This window comes from Neovison vison, chromosome 6 (assembly GCF_020171115.1).
Source record: "Neovison vison isolate M4711 chromosome 6, ASM_NN_V1, whole genome shotgun sequence".
NCBI classification, from domain to species: Eukaryota; Metazoa; Chordata; class Mammalia; order Carnivora; family Mustelidae; genus Neogale; species Neogale vison.
The window spans coordinates 102,783,613-102,805,452 of NC_058096.1; the positions used below are offsets into that span (position 1 = coordinate 102,783,613).

A 21,840-nucleotide genomic window follows, 5' to 3' on the forward strand; every position below is an offset into this window, starting at 1 on the left:
CAAACGGAGTGCTAGCAGGAGAGCAGGAAAGGCGTGTTATTTAAAGATACGGAAGTACATACTTAGGAGCTACCTTTGGGAACGGGCAATAGCAGCTGGGGCCAGAGGGCTGCTGCTTTGGTAACAAGCCATGTACCTGTTTGATTCCTTATGCATAATACTGATTGTAAGAAATACTTAAAATCACTCTGTGTAAGGTGTTATTCATGACAGTCTACAGTGGGACTGTAAGGCCACAGGGGAGAAGTCAGAGCATGGCGCTAAGGGGAGAGTGGGCCTGTGTCCTGTCCCAGCCAAGATCCACTCCAGAAGGAAGAGGGTTCATAGCAGTTACAGTACCTCCTGTCAGGTTAGAAGAAACTGTAATCTAGCGACTAGCGAAGTCCACACTGAATCAGATTCACTGTTCATCTTCTGAGCAAAACTTACCAAACAAGATTCTAGAACCAGATGTTACTACTCTTTACAAAACGGGAATGTCACTAGGGACCACGAGTGAGAGCTGCCAGGGTGCCATTCCCCATGGCTCCATAGCATCCAGGAGGCCGGGAGAACCACTCCACAGGAACCTCTCGCTGTTTCCTGACAAAATCCAAACCGACTGAAACGTCTTTACCAACCTGCACGATCTCCTTTTAGCGTGTCCCACACGTTACAGTTGAAGTCATCGTAACCAGCTAACAGGAGGCGCCCGCTTTTTGAGAAGGCTACGGAAGTGATCCCACAGATGATATTGTCGTGAGAATACAGCAGTAGCTCCTGGTCTGCACGGAGGTCAAAGAGCCGGCACGTGGCATCATCAGAGCCAGTGGCAAAGGCATATCCATTTGGGAAAAACTAGAAAGCAAAGGAACAGACCTTTATTCCCCGGAAGTATACAAAATCCACATGAGGCAGAGTGATAAGACCTAAATTTGAACTCCAACTTGGCTTCTTCCAGGTAAACGTCGGGCCCTGAAAATTCTTAAACACTTTCGGCCCTCAGTTTCAGCGTGCTGGTTAAGACTGAATGAACTAACATTCAAGGTCCGTGGTTCAGCCCACAGCAAGTACGCCGTAAAGACTGGCTCTGTTCCTCCATGCAGCTTATTAGAAGATTTAAATCAGATAGCACAGTTTATAGAATTTATATATGCAATCTTAAACATTCCAAAGTCCGTCCCATCATGAAAATAAACAGGAAAGATTTTACAAAAGAGAACATCAATCAGCCTAGTTAGGCTAGGTATAAACTTCAGGTAGTAGTAAACTATGCATTATTAGTTTGTGAATCCCCTTTCCTCAGAACCTAGCAGAACACTGATTTTTTTTTTAATAAAACAAAGACTTTTCATGTATCTGTTGGTCATCTGTGTATCTGTATTATTTTTTTGAACTGATTTTTCACGATCTTTGCTTATTTTTACTATCCTGTTAGTACTTGATTTGTAGAAATAAGATGAATGCAAATTTTATTTTTACACATTTTATAGTTCTTTATACCTTCTTTTAAAAATATAAAATTTCATTTTTATGTAACCAAATTTATCTTTCCATCTGAGATTTCTTCCATTGTTTTATGAATACAGTTCTTTCTCAGGCTTATTAGCTGATGTTCAATTGTATCTTTTTCTAATTTTTTAAAGTAATTTCATTTTTCACATCTTAATTTTTATCTCTCCAGGATTTATTAGATATACCAGCATTCAGCATAAGGATCTAACTTAATTTTCTTAATAGTCAAGTAAAAGTCCCAACTGTTTAAATAATCATTTTACTGATTTTGTTGTTACATCTTTAATTCACTGAACTCTTGTGTACACACAAAAATGTTAGTTTTGTCTTTCTTTTCTTGTACCTGTACCACATTTTTTAAAGCCTCTGCCTTTGACTCAGGTCATGATCCCAGAGTCCTGGGATTGAGTCCCGCATCGGGCTCTCTGCTCAGAAGGGAGCCTGCTTCTCTGTCTCTTTCCACCTGCCTCTCTACCTACTTGTGATCTCTGTCCGTCAAATAAATAAATAAAATCTTTAAATAAATAAATAAAATAAAAAATCCAAAGTTGACAGTAAATTTTTCTATCTGGCATGGCAAAATATTCATGGTACTCTGATTCAAATCCATCTGTTTTCTCCTCCCCGCCCCATACTTCAATTTCACAGACATCTGATCAAGTTTCTTTTCTTCATATTCCTCTGACTCCTCTCAAAAAAAACCAAAAAAAAAAAAAAAAAAGATCCATTTGGGGGTTTTTTTGAAGGAGAGGGAGAGAATCCCAGCAGACTGTCCTGGACACAGGGTTCCATCTCATGACCCTGAGATCACAACCTGAGCTGAAAACAAGAGTCAGACACTTGACAGACCAGCCATCCAGCCACCCCTCCACTTGGGTTTTGATTCAAATTTGTGTTAAGCCTAAAAATTAGTTTAAGGGCTAAATGATTAGCTTGTAACATGCAGTCTTTTCATTCAGGAAGATGGTACTTTTTCAAGATTTTATTTTTTAATTTAGAAAAAGAGAACGTAAGAGTTGGTAGGGGAAAGAGGGAGAGAGTCCTAAGCAGGCTCCAGGCCCAGCACGGAGCCCCAGGTGGGGCTCCATCTCACGACCCAAGCCGAAATCAAGAGTTGATGCTTAACTAAGCCACGCAGGGACCCCACAATTATTAAGTAATCTCTATACCCAAAACACAGGGCTTAGACTTACAAGCCCAAGATCAAAAGTCACATGCTCCACTGACTGAGCCAGCCAGGTATCCAGGGAATATGGAATTACAACAAAGAAAAAAAAGTTCCAAAAAAATTTTATGATTATAAAGATTCTACACATTTCTCATTAAATGTATGCCTCTTTCCTAACTTCTGTTGCTATTCTCAATAGGATTTTCTTCCTTTCCGTTTTCTGCCTGGTTATTATTGGTGTATGTAAGAAAATTACTGATTTTAAAATGGTTTCTGTCACCCAGAAAATACACTGAAATCTGGGAATCTAGAGAGCCAGACTGTATCACCTGCAAATAATGATATTTGTTTTACTTTCTAATTCAGCTTTTATTTCCATTTTGGGTCCAACTCTACCAGCTGGATGTTTCAGAACCATTTAAATAATGGTGATGGTATTATCACCTTGTTACTTAATACAAGTAACAAGCCTCCAGTGTTTTTCACTGTTAAGAAGTCCCCCCACACTCAGGATGATGGTGGAAGAAGGCAGTGATAACAAGGTAACAGATTCTCAGAAATGCAAGTACTTCTTATTTTAATGCTTTTAGTTTCAAGTCTGGTCCCAGTGGAGATGGTTTTTTAAACCTTTCTGAAACCTTTTTTCAAACCTTTTCAAGTTCCCAAAAGGCGTAAGGAACCCCTAGCCATAATTTCCTCTATCTACCAAGGATCCAAATTATTAGTCCTCCCAGGCACAGAGTAGTTTAGAAAGAAGATCCTTAAGCAAGTGAAAGGCTTCACCAAACCCTTACCGCCTTCTTAGAGGCTAATGATTTTGACCACTTTATTCCATCCTAACAGCCAGCAAGATACTCTCCATTGTTCCTTTGCAGGAAGTCCAACAATACCATTTACATATATTTATCAGCATGTATGGGGTTAAACCTGTTCTCTACCATGGACCAAAACAGAAGCTATAGTACAGTAAAGGACACCCAGCACGGAACAACCCAATCAGATCACCCCTTTCAGCTCAGTGTATGGGGCACAGCATGCCAGTCTATGTTCAAGACACAGGATGACCAGACATCTGTTTTGTATAGGATTGTCCCCATTTATGCCCTTCTCCCAGGCAAAACTGCATTCTCTCACACTCAAAATTTCACATTTCCTAGGCTGGATGATAGAAGCTCACGTGACCAATATGATGAACTAGTTTTAACTGGGAGCTTAGGATGGCCCTCAGAACTAAAGGAAATACTTAAATATATTTGAAATCTGCTAGATACATTTAAAGCAAAGTCTGTGTGATGTTGGCTGTTCATTTAGTTGGGTTTCTTTGGGTTTGCAATGTAACTTTTACTATTCTTAATTTTATGTATCTGCAGTATTTACCCTTCTTAAGTTTACCAGAGATTTAGGGAGTCAAGTCTTCTGAGTGTTTGAATTTTTAAATTTTCTAACAGTTTTCTATTATAAAATTTTGTTTTTCTATTATAAAATTTTTTATTATAAAATTTTCTAAGTATTTGTTCATTCAACAAATGTTCATTAAGTACCTATTGTATCATGTACAGTTCTAAATGCTGGTCTGGAGATCTATGGAAGTCAAGAAAACTGACAAAAACCTTGGTCTCCATAGAGCTTATATTCTTGTGAAGCACACTATAAACATGAAAACCAAATAAAAAATAAGCATGTTAGATAATGATAAATATGAGGGGGGGGAGCCAGAAAAAGGGCAAAGCTTATGGGTAAAAGCTTAGGGTGTCCAGGAAGGCTTTACTGAGAAGCTATATTTACTGAAGAGCGCCCCCTCCACCACCAGTGGGCGGGAGGTGAGAGCTGGCTTCTTCTGGGAAAATCAGAGACACAGAGAGGGGTCCGTACTGGTGACAGTCCCTGCCGTAGAAAATGTGCTGGTGGGGTTGGGGGATGGGAGGTTAGAGGGGTGGCAAGAAAGCCAATGTGACTGAGGCAAAGGGAGGACTGGGCAGTTGAGAGAGGGCGGGAGACAGCGTGGGTCATGGGTGACCACCGGTTCACAGTCCTTAAGAGGCTGATATGAACCCCTCAGGATGGCTGTTTTTCAGAACTCAAAGTTTTTCGGATTTTAGAAGAGGAAAATGCTGTGTATTAAGAAGAACTCCACTGGGCCCAGAGTAGTGTCCAGTGTGTCCAGGGACAGACACATCATACTAAGTGGGGTAAGTAAAGTCGCTGAGCAGCTCCTTGTCGTTCTAGTCCAGTTCTGCCACAGAGTAAGTCTACACTAAACGTAGGGGAGAAAACGTTTTTCACAGCTCTCCAGATGTCAGATTTGCAGCTAGGCTGGACGGACCACCCTGAAGGGGCAAGAGGGTATGGGGTGGTGGACCCGCTGGTTCAGGGAGAGGTTCTCACTTCAAATCTGCATTTCTGCTTTTCTCTTTACCAGCTCCTACCTCTTTCTCTCCTACTGTGAACTGTTCTTTTTTTCCCCCGAAGTCCTGAGCTATTCACTTCATATTTAGTATTTCTTTAGTGGCCTACTATGTAGTTGGTTCTTATGATTAAGAACATCTGTCCAGGGGTGCCTGGGTGGCTCAGTGGGTTAAAGCCTCTGACTTCAGCTTAGGTCATGATCCCAGGGTCCTGGGATTGAGCCCCACATCGGGCTCTCTGCTCCACGGGGAGCCTGCTTCCTCCTCTCTCTCTGCCTGCCTCTCTGCCTACTTGTGATCTCTGTCAAGTAAACAAGTAAAATCTTTTTAAAAAAAACATCTGTCCAGTGCAAAGTGCAATGTTTAAACTAGAGTATTCAAATCCTTCATCTTTTTTCCTGCCTACATAGGACATCGGGATCTCAAAGTTGTAGATGAAAGTCTCCTACACAATGGTGTTTTGGATTCATTTCTCCTCGCGTTTCTAATGCTTTGGCTTCGTGTACATTTCAGTGTGATAGCTTCACTACACACCATCTCTTGTTAACATAAAATTTCTCATCTTGCAATCTGTTTCAATTTTACTTAGTATAATAGAACTATACTAGAATTACTCCAGACTTCTTTCAGTTTATAATTTGCCCACTCTTTCATTTTCACTGCTAGCTTTCCTGGGCCATTTTGTTTTAGATATAGCTCTTGTACATACAGTCTGACTTACAACATATCTTGTAATAGTGGCGACCATTTACATGTATTGCCTTGAGTTCCTATATGTGGTCTTAACCTCTTATCCTATGCTGTATTTACTAGAATTTTTCTCCCCTATCATAAAGTATAGCCTCTGAAACTTAAAATTCCTGAGTTACAATATCTCTCCCTCAACACTCAGTGGATATTGTTCAGAAGCCTTCCTGCCCTATTATGGTAAAGTGTGAGGCTAGCCTGACTTTTTCTATCTTTTGTATCTAGGTAATCTACTTTTTCACTTTGAATATTTCTAGAATTTTTTTGTCCTTATGTTTTGATATCTTCAATTCAAAAGGATAGGTCTATGTTGGCCTTTTAAGTTACTTTAAAATACTGGGCAAGCCCCTTTAAATTGTTTTCCTATACTTCTGCTTTCAGCCAAAATGGAGTAACAGTGATTACATTTACCGCCATGCTGAAAAAGATAGAATAAAAAAAAAATAAAATTGACAAAATACATGAAACATGGTGGTGCCTGGGTGGCTGGGTCAGTTAAGCATCTGCTTTCTGCTTGGGTCATGATCCAGGGTCTTGGGATCAAGCCCCACATGGGGCTCCCTGCTCAGTGGGGAGTCTGCTTCTCCCTCTGCCTGCTGCTACCCCTGCTTGCACTCTGTCAAATAAATAAAATCTTTTTTTTTTTTAAATAAAATCAATCTTAAAAAAAGAGAGAGAGAAAGAAACATGGTTCTAATGACACTGGATATCAGTCAACAAAGGAGAGTGGTCCCTGACAGACATGACACAAGTGAGGCAGGCCCTGTAACTGCCCCAACTTCCTGCTTGGAGAAAGGTTATACGTCATGGTACTTGGAAGGGGAACCCAAATGGAGCCCACTAGCATTCCAGAGTTGAGAGGACAGAGATGGGAATCGAGGGAGTCCAAGGCTAGAGTTCACAGGCCAGAGCACCAGACAGGACAACCCTTGGTAGACAGTCAAGTCAAGAGATAATAAGGGGCCCCTCAAGTATTCAACTGAGTACTGATCACAGGTGTGTGAGGAAACTACTCAAGCAGAGGAGACACCATAAAGATAACCAGAAACAAGCTGAGGCTCACCCAGGCCTAGGAATAATGTCTGTCCCTCCTAGCAAGAGGGAAAACCTAATAAGGTTTTCCCTCAAGGATGGGACAAAGAAGCATACATAAGGTGCTGCTCTGGTGCCACCTAACAAAACTGAAATGTTAAGACCTGAAAGGATCAAATTATTTCCAGATAACTATGCCCTAGAACAAAGCTAAATAGTATTTATATAAATACAAAATTATTCAGCACCCAGCATGGTAAAATTTACAATGTGTGGCATCACATCTTATGAAAATCAGACATGCAAAAGCAAGAAAATAGGACCCATAATCGGAGGGGGAATCATTCAGCTGACACAAACCCCCAAAATATCACAGATGATAGACTTAACAGACAAGGTGTCCGAGATTAAAAAGGACACTGTATGGATTAATGGCAGATGAGACACTGCAGAAGAAGGGTAATGAGCTGGAAGATGTAGCAATAGCAACTATCCAGAGTGAAATACAGCAAGGAACAAGACTGAAAAATAAAATGAACACAGTATGAGTGAACTGTGGGAGCACTTCAGGTGTCTTAATGTATGTGGATTTGGAGTCCTCAGGGGAGAAGAGACAAAAATGTATTTTAATGATAATGGCTAAAAATTTCAAATTTGATGAAGACTATAATCCACAGTCCCAGACATAAGAAATAGGAAGAAAATTATGCAAAGACATATCATAATCAAGTTGCTTAAAAAACAAAGAGAAAGGACACCTGGGCTGTTCAGCTGGTTTAGCCACTCACTCTTGGTTTCAGCTCAGCTCATGGTCTTGGGGTTGTGGGTTCTTCTTAACATCTGAGTGAGTGAGCAAGCAAGCACAAGGAGGAGAGGGGAAGGGTCAGCGGGAAAGCAGCAGGCTTGCTGCTGAGCAGAGAGCCCGATGCAGGACTCAATCCCAGGACCCGGGGATCATGACCTGAGCCAAAGGCCAATGCTTAACTAACCAAGCCACCCAGGTGCCCTGAAATAGGACTCTTTAGACCCAACTACTGCCCTATAAGAAAATCACTTTGGATATAAAAATATAAACAGCAAGCAAAAGCAAGGAAGAAGATAGGCCTATGCTAAGACTAATTAAAAGAAAGCCAGGGTAGTTCTATTAACATCACACAAAAATTTCAGAGTAAATATTATTACCAGGGATAAAGAGGGACATTTCATAATGACAAATCAGCCAACCAAGAGACCACAATAATCCTAAAGGTTTATGCTTTCAAATACTCACTGAAGCAAAAACTATTATAAGGAAAAATGAACAAATACACAAATAGAGATTTCAAAAGTTCTCGCTCAATAACAGAACTGAGTTATCAGTAAGGATACAGAAGACCTGAATAATTCTATTAGCCAACTTGAGATAACTGTTATCTGTGGAACTCTCCATCCAGTAACAGCAGAACAGAGATTCTTTCCAAGTGCAAAACAGTGACTAGGTTAGACCATTTTCTGGACCATAAAACAAATCTCAAGTTTAGAATCCTATAAATCATACAAAGTGTATTCATGGACCATAATACAATTTAAAACAAAAATAAAAATATCTAGTGGGTTAGGCTGCTGCCTTCGGCTCGGGTCATGATCTCAGGGTCCTGGGATCGAGTCCCGCATCGGGCTCTCTGCTCAGCGGGGAGCCTGCTTCCTCCTCTCTCTCTCTCTGCCTGCCTCTCTGCCTGCTCGTGATCTCTCTCTGTCAAATAAATAAGTAAAATCTTTAAAAAAAAATATCTAGAAAATCTCCACATAATTGAAAACTGTATGACATACTTCTAAAAACCTCATGAATCAAACAGATCAAAATTTTAAAAAATTTTAACTAAATGAAAATGAAAACACAGCAACATTCAAATCTGTGGGATGCACCAAAAGCTATGTTTAGAAATCTACCACTTTAAGCTTCAATATTTAAAAATAAAAAGTTTCTGGGAGGCCTGGGTGGCTCAGTGGGTTAAGCCACTGCCTTCGGCTCAGGTCATAATCCCAGAGTCCTGGGATTGAGTTCCGCATCGGGCTCCTTGTTCAGCGGGGAGCCTGCTTCTCTCTCCGCCTCTGCCTGCCTCTCTGCCTGCTTGCATGCTCTCTCTTTTCCTCTCTGACAAATAAATAAATAAATAAAATCTTTAAAAATAAAAAGTTTCCAATCAATGGTTTCAACTTCCACCTTACACACCTAGGAAATGAAAATGACACCCAACTACACAGCCAAGAAATAATCGAGTGAAAAATCGATTAAATAAAAATTGAGCAAATCACTCAAACCAAAAGATTGTTCTTTGAGAAGATAAAGAAAACAGATAAAACTCTACAAATGTATTCATTTGCTAGGACTACCATGTAACGAAGGACCACAAACAGCATAGCTTACACAGCAGAAATTTAACGTCTCACAGCTTTAGACGCTGCAAGCCTGAGGTCAAGGTGTCTAAGGGCTGTGGCTGGCAGTCTTTTCCCTGGGACTCTTCACACTGTTAAACTTCTCTGCTTGTTGGTCTGGAGCCTTCCACTTTTTCTAAGAACACTGGTCATCTTGGATTAAAAGACCTCCGATCTGGTATGGCTCAGCTAATCACATCTGCAACAACCCTATTTTCAAATAAGGTCACACAACCTGAGGTAGTGGGGGTTAGGACTTGATGGATAAATAGATAACCTCAACAGGTCTATTATCTAAGACAGACATTAAATTCATCGTTAAATCTCTTCTCACAAAAAAAACTCTCCCAGAGAGCTTTCACAGAGAAATTAAACCAAACATCTGGGATGCCTGCGTGGCTCAGTAAGTAGTGTCCGTCTGCCTTCGGCTCAGGTCATGATCCCAGGGTCCTTGCTGGGGGAACTCTGCTTCTGTACTCTCTCTCTATTTATTTATTTATTAAATAAATAAAATCTTTTTAAAAAGAAACAAAAACAAAGAACAAAACAAACAAAAAAATAAACCATTTAAGGAAGAAGTAAGACCAATTCTACACAAACTGTCCTGGACAACTGAAGTGAGGGAATGGTCCCCAACTTTGCCTACAAGGCCTTTATCAACATTAGTCTGATACCAAACTAGAAAAAAAATTTGAAGAAAGGAAAAAATAGAGCAACTTTTATGAATATGGCTATAAAACTTCATAAAAGCTTTTATAAATCAAAGGTAATATATAAAAACAATTATGTATGATGACCAAGTATGATTTGTCCCAGAAATAAAGGGTTAGGTTAATATCAGGGGGGGAAAAATCAATAACAGACTAAAAACAAAACCACATGATCTTCTCAACAGATGAAGAGAAAGCATTTAATAAACTCCATTCATCCCTGAGAAAATCTACGCAAATTAGGAAAACAGAATACCATCAACCCGAGAGAGATGACAGAAGACAGAGATGGAGAAGATTAGGTATGACTGTTCTAAAATTCTCTTCTAACCAGGCTGGCCAAATAATAAGGGGTGGGTCTTGGGATCGAGTCCTGCACTGGGCTCGCTGCTCAGCAGCGAATCTGCTTCTCTCCCGCTCAGCAGCGAATCTGCTTCTCTCCCGCCTTCCCCTTCCCCTCCCTACTTGTGCTTGCTTGCTCACTCACTCAAATCTCCAAAAAAAAGAGAGTCCTGTTTCTGTCTTTATTGTTTAGACCATTTACATTTTATATGATTATTGTACTGACAGTATTAGGTTTAAAGTCACCATCTTGCTCTTTGCCTTTTGTCCTATTCTTCGTTCTTTTGCTACATTTTTTGAGTTTTTAAAAAATTTTTGCATTTTTAAATATCGTGTCTTGGTTTTTTAGCAACATTTTTGTTGGTTTTTGGTTTTTGCTGTTGTTTTGTGGTTGCCGAGAAAATTTGTGGTATACTACAGTTTGCAGCAATCTACTTTTAAGTGATCTTCTACCACTTTTACTTTTTAGATGTTCAACAAAATTATAAAAAATGGCTTTCATTTTTTTAAAAAGATTTTATTTATTTACTTATTTGACAGAGATCACAGGTAGGCAGAGAGGCAGGCAGAGAGAGAGGAAGGGAAGCAAGCTCCCCGGTGAGCAGAGAATCCAATGTGGGGCTCAATCCCAGGACCCTGAGATCATGACCTGAGTCAAAGGCAGAGGCTTTAACTCCCTGAGCCACCCAGGCGCCCCCCAAAAATGGCTTTGTTTGTTATTATATGTGAATAAACAGGAAACATTTTTTTTTCCCCGAATGTATCTTCTTCCAAAATGAGGAGTGTCTCATACACAAAAGCATTTGCATTCATAGTACTTTTGGAAATTCTAGTCATTTTTAACAGTTTAGCATCTGACCTAAATAGGACAGTAATAACTACATATGATTAGTTCATGCTCATATACACGGAATACTTATCTGGCCTAATCTATCTGTAGCTACCTGTTTGGAGTTTTTGTTGTTATAACCATGTTATAGATTTCAACAGTTTATATCCAGAATACAGTTTCCTTAGAAATGCTATTTACTTACACTGACAGCATTGATATCTGACACATGTCCAGTAAAAGACTGTCTGCACATTCCATCTCGAATATCCCACAATTTGGAAGAAGCATCACAAGCACCAGAAACAAAAGTCCTCATGTCAGGACTCAGGGAAAGACTCATCACATCTCCAGAATGCCCAGTGAAAGTGGTGGTCTGCTGGGCAGTTTCGATGTCCCATAAAGCACTGTAATTAAACGTAAATTAAAATAACAGCTATCAGATCTTTCCTTATGTTAGTTCCAACTACTGCCCTCAATCCCCAAATCAGTGTTCACGTGAACCACACTTACCAAGTTGTGTCTCCTGAACTTGTAACGATCTGGCTGTCGTCTAAAAATCGGCAGCAGGACAAGTAGCCTGTAGCATGGAGAGCAACACATTTTAGGTTAACTGAACAGAATAACCCAATTACCACGTGAAATACTAATACACATTTTTTAAAACCCAATACGTAGGCAACATATATTTGTTGGCATAACCTATAGTTTTACTTCCAGTTCTATGCTGTCTGCAACTCAATTCAATTTTATCAGGAAATTCTCAGGTAATTACCATGTCGATGGCATATCCTGTTAGATACTTCAGAAATTACAAACTTGGGACACAGTTCCCTTCTGCCTACCAGGATTACCGAAGAGAGAGAATCCTTTACACAAATCTCTATCACCTATGGCAGACTGGGTTTGGTGCGCTGGGAATTCCTCTACTAACACTGTGAGAAATTACAACCTCAGTGACAGTTTCATGGAACACGGTCACCTGAGTGCTCAGAATTTACCAGTGTTTCCTAATATGGAAATGGATATGGCAGGAAAAGGATATTAGAGGTTTTTATGAAAAGCATCATCAAATAGTACTACCAAGAATTCAGAGAGGCAGAAGCCTGATGAGCGGCAATAAATTCCTCATTAACACTGAAAACCAAATACACTCTATGGTGTGCACCCTGGCAAATCAATGTACTCTCATGTTTATGAAGTATTTTTCACTATGTATCTAATACACACTTTGTTATGTAACTCAGATGCCAAAATTCCATTAAATGTTATATGGTGGCAGAGAAAACAAGAGAATTATGTTTTGTTTTGTTTTTTAAAATGGGCTCCGTGGCAAGCATGGAGCCCAACACGGGCTTGAACTCATGACCCTCAGATCATGACCTGAGCCAAAATCAAGAGTCAGATGCTTAAATGACTGACCACCCAAGCACCCCTGTATTTGTGGGGTTTATTGTTTCAATCTTTTGCAATTGATCTGTCATTTTCATAAAATAGTGTTATTGTTGAAAGAAAAATAAGGTTACAGTCATCACTTGTAGACCTTTAAAGTTGGTGCTTTGCTGACTCATAGTCATTTTTACTCTCACCTGATAAACACTCAACCTTCAGCAGCTGAGCACGATTTGCCACACATTCTAGCTCACTGGCTCACTCAGAAGTCCTCCTATTTGGTAGGAAAGGACAGTATCCAGTGCAGCTCACCTGTGTGACCCGGTAACTCCCGGCTCACTCTCACGTTTCCCTCTCTGGTTTTTAAGTTATATATAGAGCAGATGTTGTCCAGCCCTCCACATGCGACGTAATTACCGGACGGAGCATAGGCACAGGTCATCACCCAGGAAGATCTCAAAGGAATAGCATGCATCTATACAACAAATATAATACAGAAACTATTACTAAGATAACAAAAACAGACCATTTTTCAAACCAGTTTACAATGAAGCAAATATGACTAAAAATTAAATGCATCAAACTAAAAATAAGCCAAATTAAAAATGCAATGGTTTAAATAAACAATGAAAAATAAAATACTAATAATACAGAAAAATTAACAGGCACATTAGCATATATCACCAATTCATTTGGATTTAAGTGTTCTTTTTCAGGAATTATTTTAAGAGAAGGATGTAGAATGTTTCAATGCTAATAAATATATCCATTCAAAATATTAAATGCAAATGTTAAAGAACTTACTAAAATTCTTTGTTCTGTCAACAGTAGTCAAAAGAGGAATTTTCTCCAATATGACATAAACAAAGCAAGTATCAGAGCCAATTAAAATGGTTCTTCCATAAAAAATTAAAAAATAAAGGTTCTCCTATGAAGAGATGGCACTGTGGGGGCACCTGAGTGGCTCAGTTGGTTAAGCGTTTGCCTTCGGCTCAGGTCATGACCCCAGGGTCCAGGATCAAGCCTGCCATGAGCTCTGCTCAGTGGGGAGTCTGCTTCTCCCTCTCCTTCCGGCCTCTCCCCCTAGTTTGTGCTCTCTCTTTCAATCAAATAAATCAATCTTAGAGAGAGAGAGATGGCACTATGTCCTTCTAATAGTTGGATATATACTCTGCACCCAAATTTTTAAAATGGCAATAGTTTGCTGTGCCTTATTACCCAATAGCAATCATTTGCAAGTAGGTGACAAAATTTAAGGTATATGGGAACAGCAAGGCTAAATGGTCCAGAGAATGAACACACTGGTTGAATCCTATTATGCTCTTGCTTAAACCTAAAATATTTTATAAAAACTCTTCTTGTTCTAGAAAAATATGGCTGAAAGACATGATGGATGGGCCAATTAATATAGAAAAACTCATGAATCTGTCCTAGCTAGCTTTAAAATCTCAATCAGGCTGAAGTTATTGTTTACTTCACAAAACAGAACTTTTAAATCGTTAATAAAAATAGTGATAGAGAGACGCCTGGGTGGCGCAGTTGGTTGGACGACTGCCTCCGGCTCAGGGTGTGATCCTGGAGTCCAGGGATCGAGTCCCACATCAGGCTCCCAGCTCCATGAGGAGTCTGCTTCACTCTCTGACCTTCTCCTCGCTCATTCTCTCTCTCACTGTCTCTCTCTCAAATAAAAAAAAAAAAAATAGTGATAGAAATACACAGAATATAAAAGGTATTTCATATGTTAAGTTTCTTGAGTGGAAGGTTTTCCACTGCCACTCAACACTTTGACATCAAGGACTCCTTCCAGTGGACACATTAGGAGGACCCACTGGGTTTTGCCAAGATGGGAAAAAGTTGTAATTTGCCTCCAAGCTTCTGCATCTCCTGAGCAAGCCAGAAACACAAATCAGTGGATCCAAGAAAACCCTCACAGTAGCAACGTGGCTTACCCACAACTAGAAATAAAAACCTCAGGGTTGTTGCCCATTAGGAAATCGGTAATTTAAAAAAATAATAATTTATAGGGGCACCTGGCTAACTCACTCATAAAAGCCTGGGACTCCTGATCTCAAGGATGTGAGTCTGAGCCCCACACTGAATGCAGAGTATACTTAAATAAATAAAACTTTAAGAAAATAAACCATCCGTGTGTAAAACTAATGCACACCCTTTTCTAATACTAAAATACAAAGTAGGAGACTCAAGTAAAATACACTGAATGATAGTCCTACCACTGTCCTTAGGAACATAAAAGGGCTTAATTATTAAAAGCAAATACTAGGCCCAAACAGAGGATCTAGAGTAAAATAAATGGAGTAATTTTATCTTTGAAGGAAATTTAAGTTTGAAATAACTGAATAAAGGAAAGCACTGGTGGACACCAGACCAAATAAAAGATTAAAGAGAATGACTAAGATATCCTACCTTATTTGTTGTATAGCTATCCCAAATAATTAATTTTCCATCTTGGGAAGCACTGACTAGTAGCCTAGAGGAAAAAACACAAAAATATTTTGACAGAGGAAAAAAGTAGCTTAAATTAGTCATCCACTGCATTACTACAGAATAGTTAAGAAAAAAATATTTTTCTAATTAAAAACTTAATACCAGAAAATTATCTTCCCAACTTAAAAAAATAAATTTTTTTCTGTATGCCAAAAGCTTTCAGTAGGACACATAATTTAGCAAAATTTAAACATTTTACTAAATTTAAACATTTTTACTAAAAATGTCTCTGGTTATTAATTCAACTTTTCTTAAAAAATGATTAAACTTTTTATGGTGGCAACATTCTAGTTCTTATTCAAGATTCTAATAGCTAATAGCTGACTGGTTCATTATTTACTGACTTAGGCTTAATGACAACAGTGTACATATAACCTTAAAAACGTATCTCCCTCCCTCTAAAAATCTGAACTGGGAGCCTGTGAAGGCAAGGCAGCCTTTCTGGATATGATGCAGGATATATATGCCTCCTGCCTTTGAGGCCTCTACCATCTGGCAGAGAGAAGGCATTTACAACAAGTTTACAGTAAGTTAAGTAAGTGGAAGTTGTCAGAGGGGTGGTATAAAAATCAATGCTGTTGTTGAGTCTTGCCAAAAAGAACGCATACTGAAAAATGGAATCCTGTAAGCTCAAGGTAAAAGTCCACATTCTGTGAGCAGGATATGTTCATTGACAAGGAGAAAAATACAGCACGTGTTTCAGGAACTGTGAATTTTCCACTTGCACACAGTGTGTGAGAAATGGGTGTAACTGCTGAGAAAAGAGGACTGGGCCTGAACAGCAGAAAGCATTGTTTGCTGGTTAAATATGAACTCTTAACTAAACAACTATTAGTTAACTGTAACTTTTTGTTTTGCTTTGGACATTTTCACTAGGATATAAAATTCAAAAGATATAAAAAAGCTATCTAGGGGCACCTGAGTGGCTTAGTGGTTAAAGCCTCTGCCTTTGGCTCGGTCACAATCTGAGAGTCCTGGGATCGAGCCCTGCATCGGGCTCTCTGCTCAGGGGGGAGCCTGCTTCCCTCTCTCTCCCTGCCTGCCTCTCTGCCTACTTGTGATCTGTCTGTCAAGTAAATAAATACAATTTTTAAAAAAGCTATGCAGTGGGGAAAAAAGTCACATTCCCCTCCCTGTCACCAAGCCATCTGGATCCCTTCCCTATAGGCAAATGACATTAGCAGGAATTTATATAGCAGTGGCAACAATTTTCTTGAGCTCACAATCCTGAGATCAAGACCTGAGCTGAGATCAAGAGTCGGACACTTAACTCCCTGAGCCACCCACGTACCCTGAAATACATTCTTTAAAAATCAGCTGGCGCAGGCACCTGGGTGACTCAGTTGGTTAGGCGGTTAGACGTCTGCCTTTGGCTCAGGTAATGATCCCAGGACTGATACCTGCCTTGGGCTCCATGGTCAGTGCAGAGTCTGCTTGAGATTCTCTCTCCTCTCCCCACCTTTCTCCTACCGCTGTCTCTCAGCATCTCTTAAAAAAAAAAATGCAGGGCGCCTGGGTGGTTCAGTGGGTTAAAGCCTCTGCCTTTGGCTCAGGTCATGATTCCAGGGTCCTGGGATGGAGCCCTGCATCGGGCTCTCTGCTTGGCGGGGAGCCTGCTTCCTCCTCTCTCTCTGCCTGCCTCTCTGCCTACTTGTGCTCTCTCTGTCAAATAAATAAATAAAATCTTTAAAAAAAAAAATGCAGGTACAGGGGCGCCTGGGTGGCTCAGTGGGTTAAAGCCTCTGCCTTCGGCTCAGGTCATGATCCCAGGGTCCTGGGATCGAGCCCCACGTCGGGCTCTCCGCTCAGCAGGGAGCCTGCTTCCTCCTCTCTCTCTCTCTCTGCCTGCCTCTCTGCCTACTTGTGATCTCTGTCTGTCAAATAAATAAATAAAATCTTTTAAAAAAAAATGCAGGTACAAACCTTGAATCATATCCCCAGTGCATAGCATAGATCTTAGCTAGATGACCCCTCAACGTACGTCTCGTTCGCATTTGTATTCGGCCCACAGAATCCATATTTGATGTGATCTTTAGAAAACAAGTATGTTATTTTTTACAAGTTAGACATACCTCAGACAATAAAGCAGAAATAAGAGGCATAAGACAGAAGACAACTTTATAGCAACTGAAGGTACTTTAAATAATTCCAGAGCCATTACAGGATCAGTAAGTTGAGGAAAAAGGGACTTTGAATGTTTCTATTTGCGCACCTTCCAGTGAGAATATTTATCATAGACTATTAACTTTTAAGAGTAGACATACCTTCCAACTTTAGGGGGAAAAAAAAGCCACAGATAAAAATCAAATAGTAGATGATCAAAGAGTAAAAACATGGATACTTTTAACTGTTCATAAGAAAGCAAGCTCTAGTAGAGCACATAAAGTATTTCCTTAATAAGAATTATCAATATTAAACTAATAAAACCTTCCTAAGAGTTGATGTAAAAAAAAGTAAAATCAGTGCATATCAAAATGAATCAGAAGTTACCTAAAAAAATACATACGAATCTACATATTTTTCCCCCTAGAGTCTTCTATTTAAACAAGTGTGCTTTAAAAAGCACATGTACAGGGTGCCTGGGAGGCTCAGTACAGGGCTCTCTGCTCAGCAGGGAGCCTGCTTCCCACCCCCCTCTCTGCCTGACTCTCTGCCTACTTGTGATCTCTGTCAAATAAATAAAAGCTTTTTAAAAAAAATCTAAAAAAATAAAAAGCACATGTACAGCATCTGACAAACTGTAATATTTTTAAATACAGAGCTCACTTTTTTTTATTAAATACTAATAACTATCTGAGTATCATTTGCATCCACATCAAGTTCTTTCACGTGAATTACTTAAATGAATGGAGAGAAAAATAACTTTACCTGAATAAGCGTTGCATCATTACATGCTTTCCTAGCATCCTGAAGTAAAGAAAGAAGATTATAATACATTTAAACATGGAAATCTCTGGATAGGACTTAAAATACCATTTTCATTGAAAACATAGACATACAAATACACCTTCACTGTACCACATAGTCTTTATTTAAAATTCAGTGGTCAGTACATTCATAACTTTGTGAAACCACCACCACTAATTCCAGAATAGTTACCATTAAAAAAGAAAAGTTAGAAGAAGAAACAACGGTACAAAAAAATCCCAATACCCCCCAATCCTCTCATTCCCTGGTAATCACTAGTTTACTTTTTTTTCTATGGATTTGTCCATTCTGGACATTTCTATACATGGAATCTTTTAACAGGACATTTTGTGTCTGGCTTCTTTCACTTAATGTAGGTTTTCAGGGTCCATCCATGTTGTAGCAAATGTCAGTACTCCATTTCTTCTCATGGCTGAGTAATATTCCACTGTTTGAAAGGATCATGCTGTTTATCCATTAACTGATGGACATTTAATTTCTTTCCACTTTTTGGCTTTTGTGAATACTGACGCTGTGAACACCCTTGTGAGTTGTGCATCCACATTTTCAGTTCTCCTGGGTGTTGGAGGCTACGGCATGGTTGGAGTCGTGGATCAAACCAGGCCCTGACTTGTGTCTCCTTTAAAGTCCGGACACCTTGACAAGCGGTTAAGGACAGGAGAAAGGGTCTGTGCTATGCGCTGTGCTCTTGCCTACGTGACTTCCCACAGGCTCTCCCTACAGAAGGGAACAACGTGGTCACTGTCATGAATTCTTAGTTGGTCCTTGTTGTTCCTGTACTTCCCATAACCCACTCCCCAGTTGATCGTCTTGCTAATGGCATTAGCAACACTACCTGGCATCATGAGGTTTGCTTGTAGTTAATGTAAACTTGTTATAGAAACTTGCGGTCATCTGACTAGATATTGATGTATTACTCCTCCTATTGTGGTCTGCCTTATAAATGACTGTAAGATGTGGAATAAAATTGGCACTGTTGGACATCCTCCTCAGTGCTCCTCCTGCCCCCATCTCTTTGTCTCTTCATTTATTTTCACCATCCTCTTACCCTCATGTTCCTGGTCAATCTGTCGCGCCGGCGCGACACCTGGGTATATATACCAAGGAGTGGTGAGTGATGTGTAACTCTACAATTAACTCTTTAATCAAGTGTCAAGTTGTTTTCTTCACAACAGCTGTACCATTTTACATTCCCACCAGGAATGCAGTATGAGCTTTCTGATTTCTTCACATCCTCACCCACACTGTCATCTTTATTCTTATTTTTTTTAAAGATTTTATTTATTTGACAGAGAGAGATCACAAGCAGGCAGAGAGGCAGGCAGAGAGAGAGAGGAGGAAGCAGGCCCCCTGCTGAGCAGAGAGCCCGATGCGGGACTTGATCCCAGGACCCCGAGATCATGACCCGCGCTGAAGGCAGCAGCTTAACCCACTGAGCCACCCAGGTGCCCTATTCTTATTTTTAATAGCCACTTTCATGGCTGTGAAGTGGTATCTCACTGTAGTTCTTATCTGCATTTCCTTAATGATTAGTGATGGTGAGCATCTTCTTCACATGGAATATCTATCTGGACATGAGCTTACTGGCCATCTGTAGATCTTTGGAGAATTGTCCAAATCTTTTGCCCCCTTTTTTTTTTTTTTAAAGATTTTATTTATTTATCAGAGAGAGAGGGGGGGAGAGAGAGCGAGCACAGGCAGACAGAATGGCAGGCAGAGGCAGAGGGAGAAGCAGGCTCCCTGCTGACCAAGGAGTCCGATGTGGGACTCGATCCCACGATGCTGGGATCATGACCTGAGCCGAAGGCAGCTGCTTAACCAACTGAGCCACCCAGGCGTCCCCTTTTGCACCTTTTTAAACTGCATGATTGTTGAGTTGTAGGAGCTCTTTATATATTCTGGACACTAGATTCTTATCAGATATATAATTGGCAAATACTTTCTCCCATTCTGTAGGTTGTCTTTTCATTTTTTTGATTGTGTCCCTACGCAAGTTTTTAATTTAAATTAAGTCTGATTTATCTGTTTCTTCTGTTGCTTGTGCTTTCCTTATCATATTAAACTGCTGCTGAATCCAAGGCCACAAAGGTTAACAGTTTGTGTTTTAAAAAAAAAGTAAAAATTTTGTAACTAAAGATTTTATTTATTTGAGAGACAGAGACAGCAGAAGCAGGAGGGGCGGTGAGAGAGAGAGAGACTCTCAAGCTGACTCAAGCCCAGGATCCTGAGAGCATGACTCCAGCCAAAACCAAGAGTTGGACACTTATGACAGTGCCACCCAGGCACCCCTAAAATTTTCAACACTGTTACCGTTTATATTTAGGTACCATTCTCAGTTAATTTTTATAAATGATATGAGGTAGGAGTCCAAATTCATTCTTTTGCATGTGGGTATCCAGTTGTCCCAGCACCATCTGTTGAAAAGATTGTTTTTTCCCTCTCAAGTGGTCGTATTATCCTCACTGAAAAAAAATCAATCAGCCCTAGATATATGGGTTCATTTAGGGACTCTCAATTCTACTGTACAAATATACTTCTGGTTTATGATTAAAAGATTTTAAATTGCATCTCCATGAGTAAAAATGAACTATGTTGATTTAATAGGCCCAGAGTATTCAGAGTTCTATGTTTCTAAGCTTCGGCAAAAAGGTTCATAGTTCCCATTTGGTTTGTTCTGGCATTTAGAAGTTGAGGTGATAGGAAGGGTATTTATAGCATACTCAGGTCATTTCGGAAGTATTTTTATAAATATATAGCACTTGTTTAAAAAGCTTAGTATCTGTGTACAGTGTAAATGCAATTAGGAGTATTTTAGGTCCAATGAAGAAAAGATAGGATACATTAGGAAAACAATTTTTGTAATAGGAAATGGCTCATACTGAGTCATATCTGTAAGTAGCAAGGTCCTTACATGTCAGCAGCTGTTTACGTTTAAGCATTCTAGAAGAGCCTTTCAAAGAGAACTTAAATTTTTACACAAAATGAAGGCCTTATCAAAAAGAAGATAACAGTGAAACAAATCGATATAACGAATAACATTTAATAAGCAACAAGATGTTTTAAATCAATAAAACATCTCTCAATAAACTGAGAGGATTCATGTAACATGGGGAAATCAGAAGCACAATTCTTCCTACTAAGCAATTTTTTCATCTCAAAGGTCAGGGTACTATCCTCTCCAACACATTTTCCCTACTGTACTTAGCACACTCCTGTGCAAAGAGGAAGCACACAGTAGCTGAATAAATGCCCCAAATGGGCAGCATGTCACAGTCAGCTGAAGGAAAAATGCCTGCCTCTGCCTGCAGCGAAGACTAGATGGAACACATGACCTTTTTTAGCTGCCTTTCAACCTATTTGTAACACTTAGACTATTTCTATGTAAGGGTGTTCACAAGTAGTTACACAAACATATAATTCTCCCATTCTTAGTCAAATTGAGGGTTGAGAAGCCTCATTTGGCAAAGAATAATTTAGTCCAGTTTCCTACAATGAAAAGAATTTCCAGAAATGATGGTGATGGCCTGAGCTATCTATGTTCCAAAAGTGGTGGAGTTAAAGACTAAATTCTAGAAACAGTTTTCTGATTTTAAGCTTTGTGAAAATGGTACTATCCTTGTTTAGGTCACCTTTCTTAACCCAGTCATTCAAATAAAAAAAAAAGTCAGGTACTATCCTGGGCCCACAGTATAGCATGGAAGGCTTGTAATATTAGTACTACAATTAAACAGTAAGTGATAATTACTGAATAGTGCAAATTGATAAAATTAAAACGTTGGAATATAAGCATTATACAATTAGCAGTTACTTGCAAATCATGCGAAGATTCTATTCACATGCAGAAGGATTTATTCTTCTAATAATAGACACTTA

At 39.5% G+C, this 21,840-nt stretch overlaps 1 protein-coding gene across 2 annotated transcripts in view; it reads right to left on the bottom strand.

Moving 5' to 3' along the window:
• The window catches only part of GNB4 (G protein subunit beta 4), a 58,074-nt gene that overhangs the window by 5,738 nt on the left and 30,496 nt on the right, over positions 1-21,840 (bottom strand). For both annotated transcript variants that reach the window (XM_044251829.1, XM_044251830.1), the window contains exons 3-9: positions 17,908-17,946; positions 16,963-17,069; positions 14,959-15,022; positions 12,847-13,009; positions 11,656-11,722; positions 11,348-11,549; positions 621-837 (exon numbers count right to left, since the gene is read on the bottom strand). In XM_044251829.1, the coding sequence (XP_044107764.1) occupies positions 621-837; positions 11,348-11,549; positions 11,656-11,722; positions 12,847-13,009; positions 14,959-15,022; positions 16,963-17,069; positions 17,908-17,946 (859 nt within the window). The remainder of the gene's footprint in view (positions 1-620; positions 838-11,347; positions 11,550-11,655; positions 11,723-12,846; positions 13,010-14,958; positions 15,023-16,962; positions 17,070-17,907; positions 17,947-21,840) is intronic.